The 24,753-nt window shown below is 38.5% G+C and overlaps 1 protein-coding gene across 7 annotated transcripts in view; it reads right to left on the reverse strand.

The window, feature by feature from the left end:
• AP4E1 (adaptor related protein complex 4 subunit epsilon 1) overlaps nucleotides 1–24,753 on the reverse strand; it is a 98,674-nt gene that overhangs the window by 27,792 nt on the left and 46,129 nt on the right. For all 7 annotated transcript variants that reach the window (XM_063639451.1, XM_055279112.2, XM_063639452.1 and 4 more), the window contains 2 exons: nucleotides 18,748–19,050; nucleotides 9,131–9,245 (listed from right to left, as the gene is read on the reverse strand). In XM_063639451.1, coding sequence (XP_063495521.1) covers nucleotides 9,131–9,245; nucleotides 18,748–19,050 — 418 coding nt within the window. The remainder of the gene's footprint in view (nucleotides 1–9,130; nucleotides 9,246–18,747; nucleotides 19,051–24,753) is intronic.

A 24,753-nucleotide genomic window follows, 5' to 3' on the forward strand; every position in this document is an offset into this window, starting at 1 on the left:
AGGGAGAATCTAGTTTGAGAGCTTAATCCCATTTATAATGATGGTTCTATGGGAAAAAATGTACTTGGCAAAGGACTGCTTAAGCTTGGGGAATTCCAGGGCTCTTGTACTTGTGTCAGCAATTTAGCTTATTTTAAGAAACAAAATAGGCAGTGCCAGGGAATGGTCTCCCTATTCTATCTCCCCTTCCCTATCCAACCCTTGACTTCAGTAATGGCAACTGGTGGCCCCCAGATACCTGAAAATAAGGAAATACGACAACTGAACCATACCTCCCACTGTGGAAACCCAGGAGCTTTTCACTCTAGGCCCTGGATGTCATAAGACATTTATATACAGTATAACCACAGGTTAGGCAATTATAATTCAAAAGTTTACTTTTCCCCCCAATATATTCTATTAATTATAAAAAGTTAATAAGAGGAAACTGATTGCACTTTGAAAGAGAGTTTAAATTTTATAGTACATTAGTTATCACTGTGCTAAATAACATATAAAAAGCCTTAAAAGAAAGGGATTGCAGAGAATACACGTGCTTTCCAATCCATGAACACAGGATGTGTTTCCATTTATTTGTGCCTTGTTTGATTTCTTTCATTAAGTTCAGTGGTTTTCATTAAACACAACTTTCTCACTTGCTTCAGTTTATTATTAGGTATTTTGTTGCTTTTGGTGCTATCATAAATTGGGCTGTCTTCCTAATATCCTTGTCAAATGGTTTGTTGTTAGTGCACAAAAATGCAAATAATTTTTGCATGTTGACTTTGCATCCTGCAACTTTCCAGAATTCGCTTATTACTTCTAATAGTTTTTTAATGGAGTCTAATTTAGGGTTTTCTATAAATAAAACCATATTATCTCCAAAGAGGAACAATTTTCCTTTCTAATCTGAATACCTCTCTTCTTAACTGCTCTGGCTAATACTTCCAGTACTGTGTTGACTACAAAAGAGACAAGTGAGCATTCTTGCTTTGCTCTTGATCTCAGAGGAAAAGCTTTTGGTTTTTCATCATACCATGCTATGATGTTAGCTGTGGGTTTATCACATATGGCCTTTATTATATTGAGATGCTGCCTTCTATTCTTAGTTTGAGTTCTTTTTAATCATGAAAGGGTGTTCAATTTTGTCAAACACTTTTTCTGCTTTTATTGAGAACTGTGTGGTTTTTATCCTTTATTCTGTTAACATGATATCACATTAATTTATTTTCAGATGTTGAAACATCCTTGGATCCCTAGGATAAATCCCACTTGATCATGGTGTATGATCCTTTTATTGAGTTCAGTTTCCTAGTACTTTGTCTATATTCATCAAGGATAGTGGCCTGTAGTTTTCTTTTTTTTGTGGTGGCTCTGTCTGGCTTTGGTATCAGGGTAAGGCTGGTCTCATAAAATAAGTTTAGAAATGTTCTCTCCTCTTTAAATTTTTGGAAGAGGTTGAAAAGAACTCTCTCTCTCTTTCTCTCTCTCTCTCTCTGTGTCTCTTTTGTAGAGATGGGGTCAAGCTATATTCTCCAGGCTGGTATCAAACTCCTAGCTTCAAGTGATCCTCCCACCATGGCCTCCCAAATTGCTGGGACTACAGGCATGAGCCACTGTGCCCAGCCCCAATATTAATTCATTAAGTGTTTGGTAGAATTCACCAATGAAGAACCACAAAAGACCATGAATACCCAAATTAATCTGGAGAAAAAAGAGCAAAGCTGAAGGCATCACACTTACTGATTTCAAAATATATTACAAACCTACAATAATCAAAACAGCATAGTACTGGCATAAAGACAGACATAGAGACAGAACAGAGAGCCCAGAAATAAATCCAAGCATGTATGGTCAACTAATATTGAACAAGGACACCAAGAATACACAACAGAGAAAGGACAGTCTTCTCAACAAACAACACTGGGAAAACCAAATATTCACATGCAAAAGAATAAAATGGAACCTTTATCTTACACCATACCTAAAAATCAACTCAAAATGAATTAAGGACTTAACTATAAGACCCAAAACTGTAAAACTCATAGAAAGAGACAAAGTTTCGCTCTTGTTGCCCAGGCTGGAGTGCAATGGTATAATCTCAGCTCACCGCAACCTCCACCTCCTGGGTTCACGCAATTCTCCTGCCTCGGCCTCTCAAGTAGCTGGGATTACAAGCATGCACCACCACGCCCAGCTAATTTTGTATTTTCAGTAGAGATGAGGTTTCTCCATGCTGGTCTGGCTGGTCTCGAACTCCCGGCCTCAGGTGATCCACCCACCTCAGCCTCCTAAAGTACTGGGATTACAGGCATGAGCCACCGCGCCCAGCTGGGAAAAGCTGCTTTATGGCATTGCTCTTTACAATAATTTCATGGATATGACACCAAAAGTACAGGTAACAATAACAAAAATAAACAAGTGGCAATACATCAAATTAAAAAGCTTCTGCATAGCAAAGAAAACACTCAACAGAGTGAAAAGGCAACCTATGGAATAGGAGAAAATTTTTTTGCAAACCACATTTCTGGTAAGGGTTAACCTCCAAAATATGTTAATCCTATGACTTGATAGTTTTTTTTTTTTTTAACTAATAATCTGATCACAAATAGGACAGTAACTTAAAAAAACATTTCTCTAAAGAAGACATACACATGGCCAACAGGTATATGAAAAAATGCTCAATGTTACTATTAGCAAGAAAATACAAACTGAAACCATAATAAGGCATCACCTTGTACCTGTCAGGATGGTGATTATCAAAGAAAAGAAAACATAATATGTGTCAGGAAGGATGTGAAGAAGTTAGAACCCTTACCCATTGTTGATGGGAATGCAAAATGGTGCAGCCACTGTGGAAAGCAGTATGGAGGTTCCTCGAAAAATAAAAATACAGGCAGTACACAGCGGCTCATGCCTATAATCCCAGTGCTTTGCAACGTCAAGGTAGGAGGATCACTTGAGCTCAAGAGTTTGAGACCAGCCTGGGCAACATTAGGGAAACTCTGTCTCTACAAAAAATTAAAAATGAACCAGGCATGATGGCATGCACCTGGAATCCTAGATACTCAGGAAGCTGAGGCAGTAGGATCACTTGAGCCCAGGAGTTCAAGGTTACAGTGAACTACGATCGTTTTACTGCACTCCAGCCTAGGTGACAGAATGAGACACTGTCTCAAAAAAAAAAAAAAAAAAAGAAAAAAAAAAAAAAAAAAAAAATTGGCCGGGCACAGTGGCTCATACCTGTAATCCCAGCACTTTGGGAAGCCAAGACAGGTTGATCGCTTGAAGTCAGGAGTTTGAGACCAGCCTGGCCAAAATGGCGAAACCCTGTCTCTACTAAAAATACAAAAATTAGCCAGGTGTGGTGGCTCATGCTTGTAGTCCCAGCTACCCAGGAGGCTGAGGCAGGAGAATCACTTGAATCCAGGAGGCAGAGGTTGCAGTGAGCTGAGATCGCACCACTACACTCCAGCCTAGGCAACAGAGCATGATTCTGTCTCTAAATAAATACATAAATAAATAAATAAATAAAAATACAACTACTATATGCTCCAACAATCTCACTTCTGGGTGGGTATTTATCCCAAATAATTGAAATCAGGATCCAAAAGAGATATTATTAGCACTCCCATGTTCACTGCAGCACTATTCACAATAGCCAAGATGTGAAAACAACTTAAATGTTCATCAGTAGATGAATGGATAAAGAAGATGTCATATACATATACAATGGAATACTATTAAACTTCAAAAACAAAGAAAATTCTGCAATATACGACAACATGGATGAAACTTAAGAATATTATGCTAAGTGAAATAAGTAAGGCACAGAAAAATATTGCATGGGTCCACTTTTATGAGGTACCTAAAAGGTCAAATTCACAGGATTGAGGAATGGACTGGCTGCTGCCAGAGGCTAAGGGGAGAGAGAAATGGGGACTTACCAATCAATGGGCATGAAGTTTTAGTTAAACAAGATGAATAAGTGCTAGAGATCTGCTGTACAACTTTGTATCTATAGTCAATCATAAGGTATTATACACTTAAAAATTTGTTAAGAGGGGAGACCTCCAGTTAAGGTTCTTAACCACGATAAAATAAAATAATAAAAAGATTTAAAAAGATAAAAGGCAAAAAAGAGCAAATGTTTCTGGAAAAGGAGAACATCAAGCCTATTAATATTATGTTCATAACTTTTTGGTCTCATTCTAGGATCAACAGTTTAGTTGTTGTCTTAACTCAATATGCCTAGCACACAGCCTGGAAAATAAGTACTCAACAAAATCATTAAAGGACAAATAGGAAAAAAAAGAAAAACTTTTCAGCACTGAATTTTTCAGTATTGACATTCTGAACTCATAAATAGATAATATATTTATTCACTGATCTCCCTTTATTCATATGCATACTTCCCTTCTACCATCCAAATAACTCAATGATTTCCCCTTTACCAAAATCATGACAGACGTATTTTCCTAACAGGCTGCATTTCTTAAGTACAAAGTTACTCTTTCCTTTATTAGCTGTTTCTAACTTAAATCATCAGATATTTTGTTGAATGAGGATTCTAATACACTTAAGAAATATTAGACTGCTCAGAGCCATGTAGCTGTGTCCTGTGTGAGAGAAACATCCCCACAGGGCTACCCTCAGAAGACATGCCCCCCATCCCCAAGGCCAGCCAAACAGCCTTGCACCCACATCGTGAGCCTAAGAAACAGCCCCATAGGCTACTCTTGGCGGACATGTCCCCAGGCTGGCTAGGCAACTACATGCCCATGCTTCCCAGCCAGAGTAACAGCTCCATGGCCCCAATCTCAGTAAGCCAGAACCCAAGTTGGCTGACTCACTGTGTACATGCGCATATCCATGACTTGAAAACAGCCTGGGAAACCTGCCCTTGGCGAAGCCACACCACTGTCACCACAAACTCAGCCTAGGCCACTGAGAAACTCACAAATACCACTAGTGCAGATTACAGCTAAAGAAACTACATGGCCAGGCACAGTGGCTCACGCCTGTAATCCCAGCACTTTGGGAGGCTGAGGCGGGTGGATTACCTGAGGTCAAGAGTTTGAGACCAGCCTGACCAACATGGTGAAACCCCGTCTCTACTAAAAATACAAAAATTAGCCAGGCGTGGTGGTGTGTGCCTGTAGTCCCAGCTACTCGGGAGGCTGAGATGGGAGAATTGCTTGAACCTGGGAGGCAGAGGTTGCAGTGAGCCAAGATCATGCCACTGCACTCCAGCCTGGATGACAGAGCGAGACACCGTCTCAAAAGAAAAAAAAAAAAGAAAGAAAGAAAGAAAAAAACTACATGAAGACTACACTACATGTCCACCACCAAGGCCTTAGTACCCTACTGAACTTATACTCCAAGACCCATTTATACATGTAAGTCTTTCCCTTCAAACTGTACTATATAAAATTGAAAGAGTCAACTTTTCCACCAGATTCATACAAATCAACATAGGAACAAATCAACCATGAAAAAAGAAACATGTCACCACCAAAGGAAAATAAAAAATTTCTAGTAACAGACCCCTAATCATAAGGAAATATATGAAATTCCAGAAAAGGGATTCAAAATAACAATATTAAGGGAACTCAGTGAGATACAAGAGAATACAGACAGACAATTCAATGAAATCAGGAAAATGATACATTATTTGAACAAGAAATTCAACAAAAAGACAGATATCATAAAAAAGAACCAAACAGAATTCCTAGAGCTGAAGAATTCAATAAATGAAATAAAATATATACATAAGAGCTTCAACAACACATTAGAAAGCAGAAGAAATAATTTCTGAAGTTGAAGACAGGTCTTTTGAAATAACACAGGAAGACAAAAAGAAAAGAAAAAACAATTTTTAAAAAAATGAAGAAAGCCTACAAGATTTGTGGGACACCATTAAGCAAATAAATGTTTGTGTTACGGGCATTTCAGAAGGAGAAGAGAAGAGAAAATGTGAAGAAAATAATTAATGAAATAAAAGCAGGAAACTTTCCAAGTCTTGGAAGATGGAACATCCTAGTCCAGGAAGCTCAAAGAACCCCACACAGATTCAACCCCAAGCAGGTCCTTTCTGAGGCACATTTTAGTCAAATTGTCAAAAGTCAAAGACAAAGAATTTTGAAAGCAGCAAGAGAAAAGCATCAAGTCACATACAAGGGAATCCCCATTAGACTAACAGCTAGATTTCTCAGCAGAAACCTTGGAGGCCAGGAGAAAATGGGATGATATATTCAAAGTACTAAAAGAAAAAAGAAAAAGAAAAAACAGCATGAATATCATACCTAGCAAAGCTATCCTTCAGAAATAAAGGGGAAATAAGATCTTTCACAGACAACCAAAATCAAGAATTTCATCACCAGTACACCACCCTTACATGAAATGCTCAAAGGAGTCTGGAAGTGAAAAGACAATAACTACCATTATGAAAACATTCAAAACTATAAAACTCACTGGTAGAGCTGATACACAAATGAGAAAAAGAAAGCAATCAAACCTTATCACTGAAGAAAACCACCCAACTGCAAAAATAAACAATAAGAGAGGAAGTAAGGAACAAAGCATATGTAAAATACCCAAAAAACAATCAATAAAATGATAGCAGCAAATCCTCACCCATCAATAATAACCTTGAATGTAAATGGATCAAATTCCCCCACTTAAAAGATACAGCATCACTGCCTGGATTTTAAAAAAACAAGACTCAACAATATGCTGCCTACAAGAAACTCACCTCACCTCTAAAGACACACACAGACTGAAAGTGGGGGGTTGGAAAAAGACATTCCAGACAAACAGAAACCAAAAGTGAGCAGAAGTCACTATACTAATAACAAACAAAACAGATTTTAAGTTAAAAGCTGTAAAAGGAGACAAAGAAAGACACTGTACAATAAAGGGATCAATTCATAAAAAGAATATAACAATTACAAATATATATGTACCCAACACCAGAGCATCCAAATATATAAAGCAAATGTTAGACCTAAAGAGAGAGAGAAAGACCCTGATTCAGTAATAGTTGGGGGCCTCAAAAAACTGCACTCTCTGCATTGAATGAAGTATCTAGCACTTCAATGTTTATTGCAGAGCACTATTCAAAGTAGCCAAGATATGGAATCAACCTAATAAGGAATCAGCCTAGGTGTCCAATAACAGATGAATGGATAAAGAAAATGATGTGGTATATATACAAAGTGAAATACTATTCAGCCATAAAAACAAATGAAATCCTGTCATTCATGGCAACATGGATGAAACCAAAGGACATTATATTAAGTGAAATAAGTCAGGAACAGAAAGTTAAACACCACATGTTCTCTCTCATATGTGGAAGCTAAAGAAAGCTGATCTCATAGAAGTAAAAATTAGAATAGAGGATACTAGGGGCTAGGAAAGGTAGGGGTAAGGGAAGAATAGGGTAAAGGATAAAAAATTACAGCTAGATAGAAGAAATAAGTTCTAGACCACTATAGAATTACTACAGTTTAACAATAAAGTATCACATAGTCTCAAAAACTAGAAGAAAGATATTGAATGTGGCCGGGCATGGTGGCTCACGCCTGTAGTCCTAGCACTTTGGGAGGCCGAGGCAGGTGGATCATGAGGTCAGGAGATCGAGACCATCCTGGCTAACACGGTGAAACCCCGTCTCTACTAAAAATACAAAAAAATTAGCTGGGCATGGTGGCAGGCGCTTGTAGTCCCAGCTACTCGGGAGAATGGTGTGAACCCAGGAGGTGGAGCTTGCAGTGAGCCAAGATCACGCCACTGCACTCCAGCCTGGGCAACAGAGCAAGACTCCATCTCAAAAAAAAAAAAAAAGATATCGAATGTTCCTAACACAAAGAAATGATACATGTTTGAGATGATGGATACGCTAATTACTATGATCTGAACACTATACGTGGATTGAAACATCACTATATTCCCCATGAATATGTACAATTATTTGTCAATTAAGAAAATAAAATTTAAAAATAAATAAATAAATATAAGACTGCTCAAAATAAAAATGAAGCTCACTAGTCCATAGTAACCAGGGTTGTTTTCTGAAACTTTTCCACAGATATGCTCAGACTAATATGTGTCAGCCTACCAGCACAGTGAACAACATGGTACTCCAACCTTCAAGTTCTTTCACGTAGCCATAAAAAAGAATGAGATCATGTCTTTTGCAGGGACATGGATGGAGCTGGAGGCCATGCTTAGCAAATTGATGCAGGAACAGAAAGCCAAATACTGCATGTTCTCACTTAAAAGTGGGAGCTAAATGCTGAAAACACATGGACACATAGAGGGAAACAACACATGCTGGGGCCTTTCAGAGGGTGGAGGGTGAGAGGAGGGTGAGAGGAGGGTGAGGATCAGGAAAACTAATGGGTACTAGGCTTAATACCTGGGTGATGAAATAAGCTGTACAATAAACTCCCATGATACAAGTTTACCTGTGTAACAAACCTGCTCTTGTACCCCTGAACTTAAAAGTTTAAATTAAAAAAAGAAGAAAAAAAAGTTTCCCATAAAGATCATTATGTTAATAAATATATTATCAAAAAAAAAAAGTTCTTCAAAATTTCAGTATAATGGCCAGTCGCAGTGGCTCACGCCTGTAATCCCAGCACTTTGGGAGGTCAAAGAACCCTTGAGGCCAGAAGTTTGAAACCAGCCTGGCCAACAGGGTGAAACCCCATCTCTACTAAAAATACAAAAATTAGCTGGGTGTGGTGGCACCCACCTGTAAATCCAGCTACTTGGGAGGCTGAGGCACAAGAATCGCTTGAGCCTGGGAGGCAGAGGTTGCAGCGAGCCCAGATTGTGCCACTGCACTGCAGCCTGGGTGACAGAGCAAGACTCTTGTCTCAAAAAATAAATAAATAAATAAATTCCAGTATGACTACCATATCTTAGGTATTTGTGGATAGAGAGCCTATGTCTTCAGCAATATCTCTTGGCTAACTTTTTTTTTTCCTCTGGGTATCTGAAAACCTAGTCAGGGCAAACAAATCACAAGTGAATCATTAAAGAGGAATAATAGAAAGTAAATATCTTTATTTATTTACTTACATGACTATAATATCAAAAATTACATTCCTACACTCTAGCTTATCATAAATCCATGAAAAATTACCTTTTTCCTGAGAAAGCTTTTCCTCCTGGCGTTGATGGTGAGGTTTGTAAGGCGCTGCACCCTGACTGAGTCCTTCAGCCACAAAACCATCCAGAAAAGATAAAGAAGCATCCACCTATAATAAAATTAAGCAAAAATTAGGAATTAAATAAATTTATCCTAAGTAGATTATACAGTCACATAAATAATTTCAGCCCGTATATATTTTTTAAAATTCTAAATGAGAAACGAAAACTTCAATTCTAAAAATGCTACCATAGCCAGGCACGGTGGCTCATGACTGTAATCCCAGCACTTAGGAAGGCCAAAATGGGTGGATCACTTGAGGCCAGGAGTTTGAGACCAGCCTCGCCAACATGGCAAAACCCCATCTCTACTAAAAATACAAAAAAATTAGCTGGGCATGGTGTCATGCAGCTGTAGTCCCAGCACAGTCACCACCCGGGAGGTTGCGGCAGAACTGCTTGAACCCTGAAGGCAGAGGTTGCAGTGAGTCGAGATTCTGCCACTGCACTTCAGCCTGGGCAACAGAACAAGACTCTGTCTCAAAAAATGAATGAATGAATGAATGAATGAAAATGCTACCCAACTCTCTAGCTTTCTGAAACATCCATAATCAGATCACCTGCCTAAGAATCTAACAATATAAATCATTTGTACTTACTATTAATTTCACTGCAGTGGAGAATATATTTTTGAGCATCAAATATGTTACGGCATCCTATTAGGTTCTATAATTGAGACAAAGCAAGACACAGTTCCTACCCTGAGCAGAACTGTAACCCATCAGAAGAAACAGACATATATACTATGAGGTATGGTAACTGTATTGGTTTCCTGCTGCAGGGGGCTAAAATCAAGGCTTTGGCAGGGCTGCTTCCTTCTGGATGTACCAGGGGAATCCGTTTCTTGTTTCCTCCAGCTTTTAGAGACTGCCAGCATTCCTTGACTTGTGGCCACATCATTCCAATCTCTGCTTTTGTTGTTACTTCTCCTTCTCCTCTGTAACCTCTTGCTTCACTTTTATAAGGATCCTTGTGATTATATCATGCCTAGCTACATAATCTAGGATAACTGCCCCATCACAAAATATTTAATTTCATCACATCTACCAAGTTCCCTTTAATGTTTAAGGTAACAAGCACAAATTCCAGAGATTAAGTCATGGACATCTTTGTGAGGGCCATTATTCAGCCTCCCACAGTGCCTTTGATTTAACTATCCTAATATAACTGAAAATGCTTTTTCACAAATCTATGGAAAATTACTTAATTTCACCAGGAAAAGTGTTTGGAGGATAATTTTTAATGAATAAATGATAAGAGATGAAGAAAGAATGACAGAGAAAGGAGAAAAGAAGATGAACAAAAATGATAGATAAACAAGTGGAGGGAGCAATGATGATCTCAGAAACCAAAGACTTGCCTCTCCTGATTTAGCCAAGTATATACAAATAGCTCAGATAATTTAGAATAGCAAATAATTATCAAACATAAAAATGGCACCTCACTCTCTGAATCTGGAAAGGTTTCGCTTAAATAAGATTCTTAGGCTGCACGTGGTGGCTCATGCCTGTAATCCCAGCACTCTGGGAGGCAGAGGTGGGTGGATCACCTGAGGTCAGGAGTTCGAGACCAGCCTGACCAACATGGTGAAACCCCGTCTCTACTAAAATACAAAACCGAGCCAGGCGTGGTGGTGGGTGCCTGTAATCCCAGCTACTCGGGAGGCTGAGACAGGAGAATCACTTGAAACCTGGGAGGAGGAAGTTGCAGTGAGCCAAGATCGTGCCATTGCACCCCAGCCTGGTGACAAGAGTGAAACTTCACCTCAAAAAAAAAAAAAAAAAAAGATTCTTGAGATGAGGCTGAGGCTATGTCAACATCATTATCTTTTATTGGAGGAAAAAGGAAGTGTAGTTACTCCCTAGTATAATACTATGTGTAGCATATTCATTTATCATTTCAATAAACATCTCTGGAATGCCCACCAAATACTAAAGCAAGGCCTCTGCCCTTGAGGAACTACTGAAAGAACTAATGACGAAATGCTAAAAATGAATACAAGCCATGAAAATCTGAGTCAAAATTAGTGGAAATATTACCCTTTTTTTTTCTCTTTCTCAGCTAATTTGAATAACTCTGATTACCTTTGAAAGTTTTCTAGACCAGGTGCAGTGGCTCAAGTCTGTAATCCCAGCACTTTGGGAGACCAAGGTGGGTGGATCCCTAGGTCAGGAGTTTGAGACCAGCCTGGCCAATATGGTGACACCCTGTCTATACTAAAATTACAGAAAAATTAGCCAGGCGTGGTGGTGCACACCTGTAGTCCCAGCTACTCGGGAAGCTGAGGCAGAAGAATCACTTCAACCCCCGAGGCAGAGGTTGCAGTCAGCCAAGATCATGCCACTACACTCCAGCCTGGGTGGCAGAGTGAGACTCCATCTCAAAAAAAAAAAAAAAGAAAGTTTTCTAATTTACACCTGAGGGAGATCATGCTATGAAATAAAGAGAGTGAGTATTAAGTGAGAACTTTAGGTTAAAAGGGGTGGTGGCAAAAAGTAGGTGGGAAACTAAAAGGTGGGTGATCAAGCTCCAAAATGGTAAAGACTTTAACAAGTAGATTGACAAAATAAAAGGGAAAACCACTTTTTTGGATTCTCAAATAGAGGACGAATAAAATGACACAGAATTTCAAAGGAGATTAAAAGAAGATAGCCAAACATGTGGAGGTTCCTGAAAAGTGGTATGGCCACGGAGAGTATAAAAGCTCCGAAAACCTTCCTCCATAGCTTGCCCTATGCATCTCCTTCCTCTGTATCCTCTGCAATATAGTTTATAATAAACCAGTAAGCTAACACAAATCAAGGAGAAAATGTGGAATAATGCTAATGAGATATTACCCGATTCATGAATCACTACTAAAAATCAATTTGTGTGCACCCCACTGTTGCCACCACTGGCATGTGCACATGCCACCTTTGGAGGCCCAAGGACTGGCACACCCAATCCTGCCACTGCCAGGACCCATACACACTGCCCAGGGATCTGACAACCATTATGCCCAGCCAACCACTGCTACCAGTAGTGCACAAGGATCAACTCACCTAACGTTCTATCCTCAGCAAAGCCTTTCTACAGCCTCCACTAACAACCACAGCCTAAGCCATTCTATTAGTCCGTTCTTGCACTGCTATAAAGAAACACTTGAGACTGGGTAATTTATAAGAAAAAAAATAGGTTTCATTGGCTCATGGATCTGCAGGCTGTACAAGAAGCATGATAATGGCATCTATTCAGCTCTTGCAAGGCCTCAGGAAGCTTTTACTTATGGAGGAAGGTAAAGCAGAAGCAAGCATATCACATAGTAAAAGCAGGAGCGAAAAGGAGAATCCTGTGTGCGTGTGTGTGTGTGTGTGTGTGTGTGTGTGTGTGTGGTAGGGGGAGATGCTATACTTTACAATAACCAGATCTCTCAAGAACTCACTCTCTATCACGAGGACAGCACCAAGCCATGAGGTATCTGCTTTCATGACCCAAACAACTCCCACCAGGCCCTACCTCCAACACCAGGGATTACAATTCAATTTGAGATTTGGGCAGGAGATCCAAACCATATCACCACTGAGGAACTCACAGACATCACTGATTATGATTATAGTTGAAGAAATCATCTGGAAAATATACTACTGTGCCCATCCAGAATGAAAGCCCAAGCACCTTATTAACCAACACCACATATACATCTATAGGGAGAGGTCTTTCCCTACTAAAAGGAATCCATAAACTTAGAACCAACTGCTGTGATACCAGATATACATATGTCAATGTGAGGACACAAGAAAAATAAAAAAGCAAAGAAATGTAACACTTCCAAAGGAACACAATAACTCTCCAGTGACAGATTCCAAAAAAAGGAAATCTACAAAATGCTTGAAAAAAAAATCAAAATAATGATCTTAGGGAAACTCAAAAGATACAAGAGAACACAGATAGAACAAAAATAAATCAAGAAAACAATTCATGATCTGAATGAGAAATTCAACAAAGAGGTAGACATCATAAATAAGAAACAAACAGAACTCGTAGAACTGAAGAATTCAATGAATGAAATAAAAAGTATAACCAAGAGCTTCAACAATAGACTAGATTGAGAAGGGAGAATCTCCAAATTTGAAGACATGTCTTTGAAATAAACCAGACAAAAATAAATAAATAAAACAGAATAAAGAAAGCATACGTGACATGAGACAACATAAGGCAAACAAATATTTGAATTTTGAGAGTTTAAAGACAAAATGGGCGAAGACACAGAAAACCTAATTGAAAAACAATAGCTAAAAACTTCCCAAGTCTTGCAAGAAATACAGACATCCATATGCAGGAAGCTCAAAGCGCCTCAAAGAGATTCAACCTGGGCGGGCACAATGGCTCACGCCTGTAATCCAGTACTGATTCTAAATAGGAAGAAGAGTGTCTCTTCTGGAAAGCTGCAGTGAAGATATTTATATCCTGTGACAGTCTCTTTTAATACAGAATAATTGAGGAATTTCTCTTATTTATTGGTTTTAAAAGACATACATACCTGGCATACATACGATTATTTGATACATGCATAGAATGTGTAATATGTAAATCAGAGTATTTAGGATATCCATCATCTCTAACATTTATCATTTGTGTTGGGAACATTTCAAATCTTCTCTTTATTTTGAAATATACAAATAATATATAATTATTACTAACTATAGTCACCCTACTGTGCTATCAAACACTAGAACTTACTCCTCTTATCTAGGTATGTTACTAACCATTAACCAACCATTCTTCTTCCCTGCCCCCCGACCCTTCCCAGCTTCTTTATTCTCTACCTCCATAAGATGCACATTTTTAACTTCCACATATGCATAAGAACATGTAATATTTGACTTTCTGTGCCATGATTATTTTACTTCATAGTGAAATAAGTCACATCTATGTTGCTAGGATATTATTTGGCTGAACAGTATTCCATTGTGTATACATACCACATTTTCTTTATCCATGTGTCCACTGGTGGACACTTAGGTTGATTCCACATTTTGGCTATTGTGAATAGTACTGCAGTGAACATGGGGGTGCAGGTATACGTTTGAAATAATGATTTCCTTTCCATTGGATAAATACCCAGGGGTGGGATTGCTGGGTTGTTTTTTTTGAAACAATTTTTGGTTGTTTGAAAACTCTCCATGCTGTTTTCTATAATGGCTATCTTAATTTACATTCCTACTAACAGTGCATGAGTTTCCTTCTTTCTGCATCCTTGGCAACATTTGTTATTTTTTGTCTCCTGGATAACAACCATTGTAACTGAAATGAGATAATATCTCATGGTGGTTTTGATTTACATCTCCCTGATGATTAGTGATGTTGAGCATTTTTTTGTTTACCTGTTGGCCATTTGTGTATCTTCTTTTAAGAAACGTCTGTTGATGACCTTTGTCCACCTTTAAATGGGATTTTTTTTTTTTTTTTTTGCTACTGAATTCAGTTCCTTATATATTCTGGATATTAGTCCTTTGTTTGTAAATATTTTTCCCCAGTCTACAGAATGTTTCCTCATTCTATTGATTGTATCATTTGCTGTGCATAAGCTTTTGACCTTAATACAGTCCCATTTGTCATTTTTGCTTTTTTTGCCTGTGCTTTTGAAGTCTTAGCCATAAATCTTTGCCTCGACCAATATCCTAAGGCATTTCCTCTAAGTTTTCTTCTAGTAGTTTTATAGTTTTGGATCTTACATTAAATTCTTTAATTCATTGTGAGTTGATTTTTTTATATGGTGAGAGAGAGGGATCTCGTTTCGTTATTCTGCATGCTGACATCAAGGCTTTTCAACACTATTTATTGAAGAGGGTGTCATTTCCCCAATATATATCCTTGGCACTTTGACCACAAATCAGCTAGTCGTAAATACACGGATTTTTTTTCTGGGTTCTCTCTGTTCCATTGGTTTGTATGTCTTTCTTTATACCAATACCATGTTGTTTTGGTTACTACAGCTTTGTAGTATATTTTGAAATTGGGTGGTGTGATGCCTCCAGCTTTGTTCTTTTTGCTTAGTATTGTATTGGCTATTCAGAGTCTCATGGTTCTCTACAAATTTTAGGGTTGTTTTTTCTATTTCTGTGAAGACTGTCATTGGTATTTTGATAGTACATTGAATCTGTAGATTGCTTTGAGTAGTATGGGCATTTTAACAATATTCATGTGATCCATGAGCATGGGATATATTTCCATTTGTTTGTATCCTCTTCAGTTTCTTTTATCAGTGTTTTGAAGTTTTCCTTGTAGAGGTCTTCCACCTCCCTGGTTAAATTTATTCCAAGTATTGTTATTTTTTTTTTTTTTTTTGTAGCTGTTGTAAATGGCATTACTTTCTTGATTTCTTTTTTTTTTCTGGCTTGGTGTATAGAAATGCTACTGATTTTTGTATGTTGATTTTTGTATCCTGGATCTTTACTGAATTCTTTTATTGGTTCTAAGAACTTTTTGTTGGAGTCTTTAGGTTTTTCTATATATAAGATCAAGTCATCTGCAAAAAGGGACAATTTGACTTCCTCTTTTCCAATTTAGATCCCTTTATTTCTTTCTTTTGCCCAATTGCTCTGGCTAGGACTTCCAGTATTATGTTGAATAGGAGTGATGAAAGTGGGCATTCTTGCCTTTTTCCAATTCTTAGAGGAAGTGCCTTCAGTTTTTCCTTATTCATTGTGATATTGGCTTTGGGTTTGTCATATATGGGCTTTATGATGTTGAGTATGTTTTTTCTATGCTTAATTTCTTGTGAGTTTTTATCATAATGGGATGTTGGATTCTACCAAATGAATTCTCTGCATCTATTGAGATGATCATATGGTTTTTGTCCTTCATTCTGTTAACGTGAAGTATCACATTAATTGATTTGTGTATTTTCAACCATCCTTGCATTTCTGGGAAAATTCCACTTGATCATAGTGTATTATCTTTTTTATGTGTTATTGGATTCAGTTTTCTAGTATTTTGTTGAGAATTTTTGCATCTATGTTCATCTGGGATATTGGCTTGCGGTTTGTTATTGTTGTTGTGTCCTTGTCTAGTTTTGGTATCAGGGTAATGCTGGCCACATAAAATGAGTTAGGAAGAATGTCCTCCTCTTCAATTTTTTTGGACTAGTTTAAGAAGAGTTGGTGCTAGTTCTTCTTTATAAATTTGCTAGAATTCATTTGTAAAGCCATCTTGTAAGCTTTTCTCTGTTGGGAGACTTACTATTACTGATTCAATGTCATTATTCATTCAGGTTTTCTATTTCTTCCTTGTGCAATCTTGGTAGATGTGCCCAGGAATTTATTCATTTCCATCAGGTTTTCCAGTTTGTTAGTGTACAGTTGTTTATAATCATCTCTAATAATCATTTATATTTCCGTGGTAGCCATTATAATGTCTACTTTTTTGTTTCTGTTTTACTTATTTGAATCTTCTCTCTTTCTTGATTAGGGTAGCTAGCAGTTTATCCATTTTGTTTATTGTTCAAAATAACCAACTTTTTGTCTCATTGATTTTTTTTTGTATCTTTTTTTAAGTCTCCATTTTGTTTATTTTTGGTCTGATCTTTACTATTTATTTCCTTCTAATAATGTTGAGTTTGGTTTGTTCTTCCTTTCTAGTCCCTTGAGGTGCATCATAAGGTTGTTTGTTTGAAATCCTTCTACTTTTCTGATGTATGTGTTTATTGCTATAAACTTCCCTCTTAGCACTGTTTTTGCTGTATTACATAGGTTTTGGTAAGTTGTGTTTGAATTTCCATTTTTATTATATTCAAGAAATTTTTTTATTTCCTTCTTAATTTCTTCACTGACCTAATCATCACTCAGAAATACGCTATTTTGATTTTCATATATTTGTTCAGTTTCCAAAGTACCTTTTATTATTGATTTCTAGTTTTATTACATGCAGCTTGAGAAGATACTTGCTATGATTTTAATTTTTTCAAATTTGTTGAGACTTTTTTGTGGCCTAACATATGGTCTATCCTGGAGAATGTTCCATGTGTTGATGAGAAGAATGTGTATTCTGCAGCTGTTGAATAAAATGTTCTGTAAATATCTGTTAGGTCCATTTGGTCTAGATTACAAATTAAGTTTGATGCTTCTTTGTTGATTTTCAGGCTAGATGATCTGTCTTATTCCGAAAGTGATGTGCCAAGGTTTCCAACTATGACTGTATGGGGTTCTACCTCTCTCTTGAGCTTTAATAATATTTGCTTTATATATATTTGCTTCAGTGTTGGGTGCATGTGTATTTACAAATGTTATATGCCCTTGGTAAATTGGTCCCTTCATCATTATATAATAACATTTCTTGTCTCCTTTATATTTTTTTTCCAAGTCCATTTTGTCTGATATAACATTAGCTACTCTTGCATGCTTCTGGTTTCTGTTTGCATGGTTATTTTTATTTATCCCTTCACTTTCAGTCTGTGTGTCTTTACAGGTGAGTGAGTTTCTTATAGGCAGCATATAGCTGGATCTTGTTTCGTCATCTATTCAGCCAGCCTGTATATTTTAATTGAGGAATTTAAACTGTTTTCATTAAAGGTTGTTATGGATAGGTGAGGACTTACTCCTGTCATTTTGTTGATTGTTTCATACATTTTTTCCTTTCTTCCTTTTTCATTGTTTACCTGTATGGATTTTGTGTGTGTGATGATAATATTTGATTCCTTTCTCCTTCTCATTTGTGTATCTGCCTTACCAGTGAGTTTTATACTTTCATGTGTTTTCATATTGGTAGATATCTTTTCACTCCCAGATGTAAGACTCCCTCAAACATTTCTTTTAGGGTTGGTCTAGTGGGGATGAATTCCCTCAGTTTTACCTGTCTGGGAAAGACTTTATTTCTCCTTTATGCTGTGTATAGTATACTTACTTGTCTGGCAGTTTTGGGGTTTTTTTTTTCCAGCACTTTGGGTATATCTTCCCATTTTCTCCTTGCCTATAAAATAAGGTTTCTGCTAAGAAATCCACTATTAGTCTGCTAGGGATACTCATATGTGTCACTTGATACTTTTCTCTTGCTGTTTTTAGAATTCTCTCTTTGTAATTTGACTTTTGTCAGTTTGACTATAATGTGCTTTGGTGAAGACCTTTTTAGGTTGAATCTTTTTTTTTTTTTTTTTTTTGAGACAGAGTTTCACTCTTGTTGCCCAGGCTGGAGTGCAATCATGCAATCTCAGCTCACCGCAACCTCCGCCTCCCAGGTTCAAGCAATTCTCCTGCCTCAGTCTCCCGAGTAGCTGGGATTACAGGCATGCACCACCATGCCCAGCTAATTTTGCATTTTTAGTAGAGACGGGGTTTCTCCATGTTGGTCAGGCTGGTCTCAAACTCCCGACCTCAGGTGATCCGCCCACCTCAGCCTCCCAAAGTGCTGGGAGCTCTCAGATTCCCTGTCATACTAATGTGAGAAAGAACTCCAACATTCACGTTAAATGCTACAGAAACCACATTTTGATATATTCCTGATATGTCACAAATGCAAGAATTACTCTATGTTTAATGACAACACAATTTTTAAAAAGATGGAACACCAATGTCTTACCACCAAGTCTTCACAACTCCTGTCAACTGGAAGCAAGCTCTTCATAAGTTCCACATTCTCATGCAAATGTTTTAATTCAAATGCATGTTGTCTCATACAAGTATCCAAAGATATGGTAAATTCATGGATTAATCTCTCAACTGTATTAGAAGAGTGTGCCTGGGGTGTCAATTTGGTCACAGCAGCAATTAACCAGGCTTTTGTTTCTGAAGACACAGAGTCATTCATAAGTAACTTGTAGAGCTTAGCTATAACTTCCTCTGGTGTTTCCTTATCTAAGAGATAGGAATATTCCCCTAATACCTGTAAATAAAACAAAGAGATATTTATATAGAAATATCAAGTTATACAGTAGACTATACTAAAATCTAAACAAAGTACCTATTGCTAGAGTGAATTTAAAGTAGATTAAACATCCTCTCATGGTGAAAAAATTATTAAAGATACAACTGTATATTTTAGGTTCAAAATTATACCAATAATTCAAAATGGCTTTCCCCGTCATTGTCATTAACAATATAAAAAGCAGCATACCTTTACAAGTTTCTGAACTTCTGGAGTTGGCTGTTGGTTTTTATAAGCACTATCACATCCTGTTATTATTTTCCAGTAAGCATTTATTGATGGTTCTCATGTAATGACGGTTCTTACTACACGTAGTAAGAGGCACTTAAGGTATTTCATAAAAATACAAATTTCTAGGCTCTACCCCCAGATATTCTGATTTAGTATGTCTGTGGTCCCCAAGGATATACATTTGAATACGCATCAGCTGATTCTGATGTAGACATTCCACAGAAGAGACTTTAAGAAACACTTATTGGCCAGGCATGGTGGCTCACACCTGTAATCCCAGCACTGTGGGAGGCCGAGGAGGGTGGGTGGATCACCTGAGGAGTTCGAAACCAGCCTGGCCAACATGGTGAAACCCCGTCTCTACTAAAAATAAAAAAATTAGCTAGGTGTGGTGGCACACACCTATAGTTCTCAGCCACTCGGGAGGCTGAGGCAGGAGAATTGCTTGAACCTGGGAGGCAGAAGTTGCAGTGAGCTGAGATCATGCCACTGCACTCCAGCCTGGGCAACAGAACAAAACTCCATCTCAAAAAAAAAAAAAAAAAAAGAAAGAAACGCTTGTCTATGTCACATATCTAACTTAGGTGACATATAATCCTGTAAGTGAAAGAATGGATAGGGACAGGAGGCAGAGAAATTCTAGGCAGAAAACGGTGGGGTCCCTGGAGAAGCACCCCCCACAAGCCAAAAAGCCTGAGACCATGGCCCAAAGTGAGAACTTATATCCCTATTTTCCCATTCAAATGTTGCCTTTTCCTAAACCACCCATGGCCCTGCCCTGCCCTGCCCCATCCTGTGCCTATAAAGACCTCAGACTCAGCCAGCATACAGGAAGAAGCAGCTGGATGTCAGAGAGAAGTGGCTTTACTTCAGAGTGACAGCTTAACAGCATAACTTCAAAGAAGAATCCAGCCAGAGACGGCTGGACTTCTGGAGAACATTACCTCCCCCTGTCAGTTCCCCTTCCTGCTGAGAGCCACTTTCACCGGCAACAAAATCCCCTGCATTTATCATCCTTCAATTCATTTGTGTGACCTCATTTTTCCTGGACACTAGACAAGAGTTCAGGAGTGAGTGCAGATACAAAAGGGCCCACTGAGCTGTTAACACTTAAGCCGTCTGCTGATGGTAGAGCTAAAAGAGCACTGTAACATGCTCACTGGGACGTCAGGAGTCGTGGGTACTCCCCACTAGATGCTGCCATGGGGCCCATACAGAGTTTTGCTCCTGCCAGAGCCCAAAAGCACTCACTCTGGCTCCTGCACCAACTCACCTGCATGCTCACCCTCCCGCGAGGGGTTGACAGCTGCAGGATGAGTAAGTGAAGCACCCATCTCAAAGCCCACAAAGGGGTCAAAGGGAATTTCCTGTTTCAGACTCATTAATAAACTGATAGTTCAGGAAGTATGAAATCTCTCTGATATGGTTTGGCTCTGTGCTCCCACCCAAATCTCACCTTGAATTGTAATAATCCCCCACATGTCAAGGGGAGGACCAGGTGGAAATAATTGAATCATGGGGGTAGTTTCACCCATGCTGCTCTTGTGATAACGAGTTCTCACAAGATCTGATGGTTTTATGAGGGGCTTCTCCCTTCACTCGGCTTCATTCTCCCTCCTGCCGCCCTGTAAAGAGGTGCCTTCTGCCTTGATTTTAAGTTCCCTGAGGCCTCCCCAGCCATGTGGAACTGTGAGTCAACTAAATCTCTTTTCTTTGTAAATTACCCAGTCTTGGATATTTCTTCATAGCAACGTGAGAACAGACTACTACACTTTCCTAAATGGCGTTTATGGAATAATTTCATCTCTTTGGTATAATATTGGCACCAGCAAGAAAAGGAGGCTGGGTGATAGGCAAGGGAAAATGTATAGCTAGTAAGAAGAGAAGAGAAGAGAAGAGAAGAGAAGAGAAGGAAAAAGAGGACTAAATGAGTTCAATCCTTAAACAGTATGATAATTTTTAGGGTGGTTTCATAAAAAATGGAAGGTAGCTCCAGAAGAACAGGCAACATAAGTCCCAGTTCAAAAATCAATGGTAATGGACGTCTGCTTCTGGAAAGATGGAGAAGATGTATTTATCTCTATTCTTCCTACTAAGTATACCTAAAAACCCTTGATATTATATATAAAACATACAGCAGATTATCTGTTGTCTCATTTACCTCAGACTGGATGTGGAGAGCCAGAACCTGGAAACGCCAATAGGCACAGACAAAAAGGCCCGAGAGGAGCCTGCCCTCTAGTCAATAAGCCTAGAGGACAGAAAACTTTCAGACAATAACCCTCCTACTCCAGCCAAATACCACACAGAAAAATCTGCAGCCCCACCCACACCAGCAAAGGCAGAGTGGAGAATCAAGACTTCTACCCTCACCAGGCTACAAGAGGTCCCAAATTCCCCAGCAGCGTGGCAACTGAGAAGACTGAGTGGGGAGTCAGGACTTTCATCCCCACTGAGCTGTAGAGAGGCCTACTCCCCTGCAGTGTCAGTGGCGACTAGGCAGGGAGCCTGCACCTCACCTCCACCGAGGAGAAATGCAGTGTCCCTGCCTTTCTTTGATGGGAGTGTGTCAGTGGAAGCCTGATGGAGTCAGGATTTTCCCCACTGTTCAGCAAGCCACCCCCTCATAGTATCAGTGTAGGCCACAGAACTGAAGATGTCAATACCCTTCTCTCAACAATTAATAGGACTAGACCAAGAATCAGCAAGGATATAGAAGAACTCAACAACACCATCACAACAGACTTTATAGAACACACCACCCAGAAAAAGCAAAATAGATCATCACTGGCCATCAGAGAAATGCTAATCAAAACCACAATGAGATACCATCTCACACCATTTAGAATGGCCATCATTAAAAAGTCAGGAAACAACAGGTGCTGGAGAGGATGTGGAGAAATAGGAACACTTTTACACTGTTGGTGGGACTGTAAACTAGTTCAACCATTGTGGAAAACAGTGTGGCGATTCCTCAAGGATCTAGAACTAGAAATACCATTTGACCCAGCAATCCCATTACTGGGTATATACCCAAAGGATTATAAATCATGCTGTTATAAAGACACATGCACACGTATGTTTATTCACAATAGCAAAGACTTGGAACCAACCCAAATGTCCATCAGTAATAGACTGGATAAAGAAAATGTGACACATATACACCATGGAATACTATGCAGCCGTAAAAAAGGATGAGTTCATGTTCTTTGTAGGGACACGGATGAAGCTGGAAACCATCATTCTCAGCAAACTATCGCAAGGACAGAAAACCAAACACCGCATGTTCTCACTCATAGGAGGGAATTGAACAATGAGAACATTTGGACACAGGAAGGGGAACATCACACACCAGGGCCTGTTGTGGGGTAAGGGGACGGGGGAGGGATAACATTAGGAGATATACCCAATGTAAATGACGAGTTAATGGGTGCAGCACATCAACATGGCACATGTATACACATGTAACAAACCTGAATGTTGTGCACATGTACCCTAGAACTTAAAGTAACTTTTCAAGCAAACACAGAATATATACCAAGATAGACTGTGCCTTGAATCGTAAAACAAACCTCAAATTTGAAAGAACTGAAATCATACATAGTATTTTCTCTAATCACAATGAAAGTAAACTAGAAATCAGTAACAGAAAGATAACAGAAAATTTTCTAAACACTCAGAAACTAAACAATATTCTTCTCAATAATCCATGACTCAAAGGTAAGTCCCAAGGGGGCGGAAAAAAACAACAACAAACTGAACTATTGAAGGAAAATTCAGTTAAGAGATTTTTCTTTAAGAAAATTGAATTTGTAATTTAATAACTCCCCCAAAAATCTACAAGTCCAGATGGTTTCACTGGAAAATTCTACCAAATTTTTAAAGCAGAATTAACAGCAATTTTATGCAAACTCTTCCAGAAAATAGGAGGGCACATTCCCAAGTCATTTTATGAAACTAGTATTACTTTGATACCAAAACTGGAATACCACAAAAATGAAAACTACAGACCAATAGCCCTCATGACACTAGATAAAATTCTTAACAAAGTCTCAAGAAATCTACAAGAACACTCCTAGAACTATTAAGTTAGTTCAGCAAGACTGTAGGATACAAGATCAAAATACAAAATCTACTGTATTTGTATATACATTTGGCCCTCTGCATCTAAAGGGGATTGGTTTCAGGACTCCCTGTGGATGCCTGAATCCGAAAATAGTACTGAACCCAACTGCCATCAATTGGAGCATGCTTCTGATCACATCTTCCACTCACAAATTTAATGCCTTTTCCATCTTAACTAAGATCTCATCACGCACTGTGACCATAACTTTTGTAATGTAAGGTATGACAGCAAAACTAAGAGGACGTTTTTTCCTTCTTCACAATTTCACAGAGGCAATTTCCCTTCTTACTGTAGAACTTTACAACCTCAGCATATGATGTTTTTCTTTCCTCATTAAGTCAAGAACTTTCACCTTCTCACTTAAAGGAACCATTTTTACAGCTTCTCTTTGGCATATCCAAATTGCCAGCATCACAACTCTTGTGCTGTGGAGCCATGATTAAGTAAATAAAGGTTACTACAATATAAGCACTCCAATAATGCTACAGTTCATCTGAAAACCTAGACAGCTACTAAGTGACTAACAGACAGGTAGTGTATACAGCATGGATACATTGGACAAAGAAACGATTCAGGTCCCAGGTGGGGCAGAGCAGGATGAAGCAGGATGGCTCAAGATTTCATCACGCTACTCAGGACAGCACATAATTTAAAACTTATAAATTGTTGATTTTTGGAATTTTCCATTTAGTATTTTCAGACCATGACTGGCCACAGGTAACTAAAACTGCAGAAAGCAAAACTACAGATAAGAGGGCTGACTGTACATGACCTGTATGCTGTAGAAAGAAATAAAAGACAATCTAAATTAAGTGGAGTGACATGCCACATTCACAGACAAAAAAGACTAATGGCCACAAAAACCAATAATCAATTCAGGAAGGATCATCAACACTAAAGCCACTGAAGATAGCTGAGGAAAAGATATTTGCACAGCCTCATAGAATCACCTCACAAATTAGTTATAAATTACAAAAAGGAAAGATACCTTTACAATGCAAAGATCTGGAGGTCACCATCTTTTTTTTCTCCCTTTGGTAGAGACTAGGTCTCACTTTGTTGCCCAAGCTGATCTCAAACTCTGGCTTCAAGCAATCCTCCCGCCTCCCAAAGTGCTGGGATGACAGGCATGAACCACCGCACCAGGCCACCATCTTAACCCAAACTTATAAACTTAAACGTACAATCACCAATAAGTAGACAAACTGACATTATATATATCCTGATATGATGCAGTAGGAAATACACAACATTGCCTATGTAGTATTCTCACTAAAAATGTTTAACCTGAACAAAAATAATCA

This window comes from Symphalangus syndactylus, chromosome 5 (genome assembly GCF_028878055.3).
Source record: "Symphalangus syndactylus isolate Jambi chromosome 5, NHGRI_mSymSyn1-v2.1_pri, whole genome shotgun sequence".
NCBI classification, from domain to species: domain Eukaryota; kingdom Metazoa; phylum Chordata; class Mammalia; order Primates; family Hylobatidae; genus Symphalangus; species Symphalangus syndactylus.